General features: G+C 36.7%; 1 protein-coding gene across 1 annotated transcript; it reads right to left on the bottom strand.

The window, feature by feature from the left end:
- Positions 1-1822: 1822 nt before the first annotated feature.
- GLO1 (glyoxalase I) lies at positions 1823-7606 on the bottom strand. The gene is made up of 6 exons (XM_010706918.3): positions 7493-7606; positions 6919-7001; positions 6148-6288; positions 5278-5345; positions 4117-4206; positions 1823-3031 (listed from the first exon to the last, which is right to left on the bottom strand). Exons 1-6 carry the CDS (start codon positions 7562-7564, stop codon positions 2943-2945), a joined length of 543 nt encoding a protein of 180 aa, XP_010705220.1. The 5' UTR covers positions 7565-7606; the 3' UTR covers positions 1823-2942.
- Positions 7607-7630: the final 24 nt, after the last annotated feature.

The raw sequence follows: 7630 nt of genomic DNA, 5'->3' as shown, positions 1-7630 counted from the left end.
CCAGCCGCCGTCCTCCTGCGTGCTGACGTACCGCAGCGGGCCGGGCCTATGGACGGCAGCCGGGCTTCAGCGTGCCTCAGGAACGGGATCTTCGTTCCGACAAAGCTCCTAAAATAGGAACTGCTGTTCACATTCCCGTCTTTCTCTTCTGCCGTAATTCTGACTACACGCTGCCTTTGCTCAACTTGTGCCTGCCAGGCTCCTGCAAATCAGCTTGCATGTCCGCACATTGCGGTGAGGAAGTGGCACAGATGCCCAGGGAGGTGGTGCAGTCACCATCCCTGGAGGTGTTCAAGAGCCGCGTGGATGTGGCACTGAGGGACACGGTCAGTGGACATGGGCTGGTGGTTGGACCAGATGGTCTTAGAGGTCTTTTCCAACCTTAATGGTTCTGTGATTCTACATTCTGCTTCTTGAAATTAGCAGAACCTCTGTCTAAAAGGAGAACGCAAATTTCTCTCTACTCCCACCTGGAAAACCACTATTGCCATTTCATTCAGTGCTTTATTTAGCAGAAAAAATAAAAAAATAAAAAAAAACATTACCTTGAGAAGACGCAAAATTAGGATTGCCTATAATCAACACAAACTCTATATTTCACAAGATCTCTCATATATTAATACTAAACAGAGAATATTCAGTTGGGGCTACTGCTTCTTGTGTAGCTGCCCTCTGAACTACACACACACCCTTAGAATGCAAACGCGCAGTTTACAAAGTATTCCTCTTAATTACTGGATTCCATATAATTGTGTCAATAGCGTTTCCAGTCACACCTGTGCTTTGAAGTGTCATGAAACACATCTGAGTAAAATACTGTATGCAGATAAAATACAAACTGCTCAACTCTTTACAAGGGTAAATGATGGCAGGACAAGGAAAAATAGTGTTGAAGAAGGAAAGATTTAAATTGGATATCAGGGGAAAGTTCTTTACCAAAAGATTGGTGAGGTGCTGGAACAGTTCTCAGATCTTGCTATAAACAGTTGTAACTACATCCTCCCTATCATGATGACCTAGCATACAAGGGAATCATCAACTACACAGAGACAAAATAGAGGACTGGCTAGGTATTCTACAAATATAGAAGGGCACACAGAATGCAAACATGAGCTAATTACAGAAATCTGCACGGTGTTAGAAATTGAAAGACTGAATACGCATTACACCTGTAAGGCGTACAGGACAGTACATGAGACCACCCAGAAAATAATACACAAAATTTAATTTGAAGTATCTAGTTGCTTTTATGAAGAATTGCTTCACAAATTAAAACAGATGATCTTCTGAGTTACTGTTTCTACCTTCCAATAAATCTGTGGTTGTCTGTATATCTGTATGGGGCAATTGTTTTCATTTTCACATTGTTTTTCCACACCTGTACAAGCTCAGTGGAAGCACATAGCATATTTTACTTATTTCCAAATGGAAACAATATCTTGCTTTAACTTTAACGATTCTTCACATGGAGCTTTGTAAAATTACTGAATTTAAAAGGTCTGTTGTTGAGGTATACAGAATTAAGGATTTTTCAGACAAAGAGACAGGACAATAATACTTAATATTTGTCATTAGTATCTACATTAGCACAGTAGAAATTAAATTCAATACTTTCTACACTTCTCTTTTAACTGAATAGCTAGGGAATTATTGAACAAATTAATGAAAACTTTGCACGTTATTATTAAGCATCCTGCTAATCAAGTTATCTTCACTACTGGATTTCCAATAAATATTATCATATTATCATATATGATATATTATCATATTATATAATATCATATTATATGACCAGGTTACTTCCCAAGGAAAAAAAAATAAATCCATGAACAAAAACAAATAGTATTTTGTTTACTTAGGATTCAAGAATTAGCAAAGATACATATCATACTGCTTTAGAAATGACTTTTCATCAGTGCTTTATTTCAAAGTGAATTGCAATGTCTTTTCACTATCCAATAGTCACATAACTGAACTCAACAGAAGTTATGTGCTACTAGGAAAGATTACAATAAAACAGTTCAGAGAAAAATTTGCTTTGGTTTTGTTAACCAAAAGTTGGCAAGTTTTCCACTCTTCATACAAATATACAAGTATAATTTCAGTAACCATCACTGACTTTGAAGGGGCAGATCAAAATGCCTATTAGTAAGAAGCTATTTTAGATACTCTTTTTCATTACATTCCTAAAACAGAATTGTACGGAGTCTGAAAGTGGAATACAGCTCAGACTCGCATCAAAACATAAATTATGAACAAGTTCTTTCTGGCATTGGAAGAAGGGCCATTGTCAGTTAGAATCTATGAGACCTCTTATGCTATCTGGCAATCAGCAGCCAAAAGTTTATAATACTGAATTCTTCCTCCTGGACTAATTTACTGCCTCTCCAAAGTCTCTTATTCTGGGCAAAGCTTTTTAATTCTGGTCAGTGAGGGATTTTGCTTGGCATAATGTAAGTAAGACTTTCACAAATATGCTGCTACTCAAGTAGGAAGTCTGATATTTTCTAGTATACAGGGAAGTCCACAAAGCCTTCAGAATATCCTTTGACTTCATAAAAAAAAAAATAAAATACATTATATATGCTCCTCGCTGAAGCTCATCAGCAATAATGCAGGATCTTTTTGTTAGTTTAAATCTAGGTAGTGTGAGATGAAGTAAACTTCTGGTCACGTATCTTAGAGAGTATAGTGAAATATTGGTAGAGTCTGTTTAAGAGCAGAGTACGTATTTGTGCTCTCAAAAAGATGGGTGAGGATTCCTAACTGGAAGTAAATTGCAGTGGCATCACAGAACAGAAGGGAGGCCTCAGGATAATTTTAGAAGAAAATCTGAACATAATTGATTCCTCTCCATTAAGCAAGAATTTCACAAATACTGTTATAGATTTTCTCCAGGGAACTAAAAGTTTGTATCTTTTATACAGTATAATTCCTTAGATCTAAGTGAGAGTCACCATATGGTTAGGATTCAAAATTTCAATCCAGTAGCCATCAGGATCCTGTACAAATGCAAGTCCTTTCATTTTACCTATTAGGAAAAAAATAGAAGAAATGATGAACACAAGGATAAAGATAAGGGCGTATGACTAAATCTTAACATCAAATGCAATTACTTTCATTTTTTTTTCCTTTTGTATGAGCATTAATTCAACCTTAGACAGCTACTTCTGAAAACATCCAAATTAGTGTTTGATCACAACTAGCACACCTTTGTGTGCTGAATTGTTAATCTGATACTTAATAAAGCTGCAATTTAAAGTCATTATGAAATCCTATCTTTTGTTATTTTTTTAAATTTTTTTTAAACCCCTGCAAGTGTTCAGCCCTTAATTTTGGAAACGTATTTTTGTGTTCCAGGATGTTTCGGCATGTTTTCCTAAGCTGTTCTGCCTTATAAAGTTCTTTGTTCCTCAGCCCTGTTCATTTCTGTCTACACAGTGAAGTTTTGTGCTCTACTAGTTTTTATTTGCTTGTTCCCCACTCCCAATCTGGTTTACAGTATGCATTTGCATTACTATCTGAGATAGAAGTACAGTGCAGGAATGTTTTAAACAGTTGGAAAAAATATTCTTCACAAAAATAGGGTCCCCCAAAGTATTCGACAGTGAGTGACGACAGCACAGCTTAACATTTTATCTTAAAGAGTTACCCAGTTTCCATTTTACTTGCCCTATTACTCTGTCTACTGTAACAAAAATTTTTTAATTATTATTACATTCTAGTTATAAAAACTTCTGAGAGAACAGCAGCTGTGATTCAGTAATGCAGGGAAAAAAATACCATGAACTTTCTCATCCAGCCCCACAAACAAATGTTAAATCCAAAACCTCATCATCTTTGACATTTGCTGCATCAGTTTAAATTCCTAATGTTAAAAACTGCTTTTTTTTTTTTCCCATATAAACAGGACAATTCTCCATTGTCAGTTTTGTGCATTTTGTAAGAGGGAGCAAGGTTATAGGTTCTAGCACATCCTAAGGAGTGACAACTATAGAAATGTATCATTGAGCTGGCCAGTACAAAAATCTACCAGGCACAATATATTGAAAACAAACAACTGAAAAAGAGAAACAAAAAAAAAAAAAAAGACTCGCATTTCTGGCTAAGACTTACCATCATCTGGTTTCTTCACAAATTTCACTCCTAGTTCTTCGAACCTCTTACAAGCTTTATTGACATCAGGAACAGCAATTCCAATGTGCCCTGTGAAACAGGGTAAAAACAGTAAAGTACACTAAGTATTTCTATTTTCTTATAAAAAAAAAGTTCGCTCAGCATTTCATCTTCTGCAATAAGTTCACGTGTTTATACAAGAGATATGACAAACTCAAGAAAATCATTTCTTACAGAAAGAAGAGCATTTCAGATCTTAACAATACCCTCCTTGACAAAATTGGCTTTTTAATGATGATTTTAAAACAGGAACTTTACAGTTACAAAAGCTCATGTTATTTGGATGCGAAGATTATTTCTTCCTACTCCAGATAAGTTTTTCAAACTATTTTATCTGTATTGCCTTTCTAGAGACACATCTACATAACAGGATTTTGTTGCATTTGCTTAGTTCAACAGTACAAGGCATTTATTATTAATGCTGTATTTCTAGATACTAACAGCAGCACCATGCAAGGCCTGAACTTACAAATAACTTCAGTTTTATATGTCAAGTGGCTATATTGAGTACGAGACTTATTTCACATACAAGTGACCTTTCAAGCACTCAACATATCAAGTTGAGCTACTTGAATGCTCTCCTTGGTGCAACAGATAAATTCTCTTTCTAGCTCAAGAGTGGTAACCAGTGTATTATAAAATACAAATTCAAATTTAAAAATCAATCTGAACATCATTATAATCAATATGCAAGAGCAATTATTGAACTTCACTGCGTGGTTAGTATTAAAATGTGTTAAATTAAATTAAAAAATTAAGTTTGTAACAAGTGTAATAGTGGTTCTTTACTCTGAAACACATTTACCTATTTTCATGATCTTCCATGCATACATGCTGGAAGAAGTAAAATAAAGACACTGGTAGTACTTATACTTCAAAGTAACTTACTAGAAAAGTCTTTTCATCTACACAAGTTTTAAAAGTTTACAAATCCCCCGTAAAATAAAGCCAACAACATACTTAACCTTTGCATTGATTTCATACAGATGTTCTATAAAGAGAAAACTGAACCTCCATTTTTCCCTAACACACGAGTAAAATTGTAATCAAAGCACAGTAAAACAAAGCATAAGAACAACATACACTAAACAAAAAACCTACCAAATCCTCGGGGATCTGAATTGCCATTATGATAGGACTGCTTTTCATCATTTTCAGTGCCCCAGTTGCTGTAAGAAATAATTATTACTCATTGAAGAAAAGCATCAAAATCAATTCCTTAGTGTTTAGCTTCCTCAGGAAGGCAATTTGTTTCTTCTAAAAACCAGAGAAACTTCAATTGTTGGCTGCATTCATTAAACTATCAGAACTTTCCCTTAACACAGGTTCTGGAAATAGTCCTCAAAGTAGACATCAGGGCTAATTCAGTCAAATTCATACCCTTCTCTAGTACTCATGTTCCACATTTGAATCAGTCTGAGAAACACTCCTATCTCATCCAGATTGCAAGGATGGCTGTGATGCACGAGTCAGTTTACATATTAATCTAGATGCAGAACAGTGAAGTAAGCAAAGCACGATGTCAGGGTATTTGTGAGAATATCTCCATCTCCACACTTAATTATAATCATAAGTATTAACAAGATTGTCCAGATCATACAAAGTGTTTTGACTTAATACCTCTTTTGATAAGACATCAAAACCAATAGTTAATCCACTACTTCAGAGGCAACTTCAGAGGATACAAAAGAAATTCTAACTGCATCACTTTTGCCTCAATCCCATTGTTTCCCTACCCAGATGAGCAAACACTATTTGGTATTTATATACTACTGTTCAGCTTGTAGTAGCTCTGGAAAGAGAAGGATTAAACTTGCCAAGTATCTAAGATCTCAGCCTATTTGAAGGTTTATTATATAACAGTAAAGATGCTTCCACAGAAATTACTACATTTCTTTTCAATTCAATGAGATGTAAACTCATCCACTTCTCTTAAATGTGGTTGTCATCTCTCACTGTATTCATACTTACTGTGTCAGCTCAAGTGTAGCTTTTCTGGAGAAGGTCCAAGATGTTCTCTCAGCTTTATCTTTCGGGATATCATTTTTATCTTCATAACCCAGGAAATACAGTGAGAACTTCATAGGAGGAAAGTCAAATTTTTGAAGCAGTCTACATAGCAAAAATTATTTTGAAACAGTAACTAGAAAAGATAACCACACAGCCTGAAAATACAACAAGTTGTTTCCCCTATGGAACAATTACAGCTGTGATTTTTATCTTTCTGACTGCAATCTTAAAATAGCTACATTTTGAATTCTCAAATAGAAACATTCCAGCACACATTATAAACCTATAAAAGCTAGAAAAATCAGATGCTTATAGGCAATCAGTAAATGAACCGCAAAACCAGAACAAGGTTCAAGTCTGAAGCTGCCATTTTGTTACTTGTACAGATTTTCTCAGGAAGGCCTAGCAGATAATTTAACTTCCAGGTTTACAGAAATGATTCTTATTTAAAAGCATTATCACCAAAGTTACCAGTTGAGAGTAGAATCAGTGAGGTAGAAGTTGTACACTGATAATAAATGACGTACTTAAAAGAGAAGAAAAGAATTCTAGACAAAGCCACTTTTCATCCATTTGCAATTTAGGCATTCAATGTGCTGTGAAGTTCTCAGAGATTGGCAGGCTATCCAACTTGGCATTAGCAGATAGATATAACTACATCAATTGAACAAAAAACTTTTCATAAGAATGAAGAAACATTCGAAGTTATTGTGGCATACAGCTTCCACTCACGTCATTCCAAGAACTCTTGTATAGAAATCCAGTGACTTCTTAGGATCCTTTACTCTCAACATTGTCTGCTGAAATATAAAATCCTGGGATAGCGAAAAAACAAAAACAAACAAACAAAAAAAGCATTTATTATACATCAAACAGAATTTAATTGTGTATCAACAAAGATATCAGTCAATAACGAAAATCAAAACCAGCAAGTCTAGAGGTAACAAATACGGTACTACAAACAACGTAAATAACATATTTTAGAATATTCCAAGATGGAGGGGACGCACAAGGATCACCAAGTCCAACTGCAGCACCACCTAAAAGTCAGACCACGTGGCTGAGAGCACCGTCCAAATGCCTCTTGAACTCCAGCAGCTTGGTACCACGACCACTGCGTTGGGTGCCTGTACGCCATCGCAGCTGCAGGATCCAGTACCACACGAGCCGGCCGGCCCCATGCCGCTCCCCGGTCACCGCACGTCCGCACAAAAAAGGGGCGGTAGTGCTGGCGGTACCACCAAAGCCGCCACAGCCTTAGCCGCCCACAGCCTTAAGGCACCCTGCTCGCCCCCACCCAGCCCACCTTCGTGCTGGGATCTGGCTCCGAGCAGGCGCCATAAGCAGCCTCATCACTCAAGCCGCTCGGTTCCGCCATGTTGGGCGCAGAGGAGATGGGAGGAGACGGCAGCGCAAAGGCAATACTCCGCCCCACAGTCGCTCA

Source organism: Meleagris gallopavo, chromosome 2 (assembly GCF_000146605.3).
Source record: "Meleagris gallopavo isolate NT-WF06-2002-E0010 breed Aviagen turkey brand Nicholas breeding stock chromosome 2, Turkey_5.1, whole genome shotgun sequence".
Classification (NCBI taxonomy): Eukaryota; Metazoa; Chordata; class Aves; order Galliformes; family Phasianidae; genus Meleagris; species Meleagris gallopavo.
Note: the sequence above shows the minus strand (reverse complement) of the source record. Positions and strands in the feature narration are given on the sequence as shown.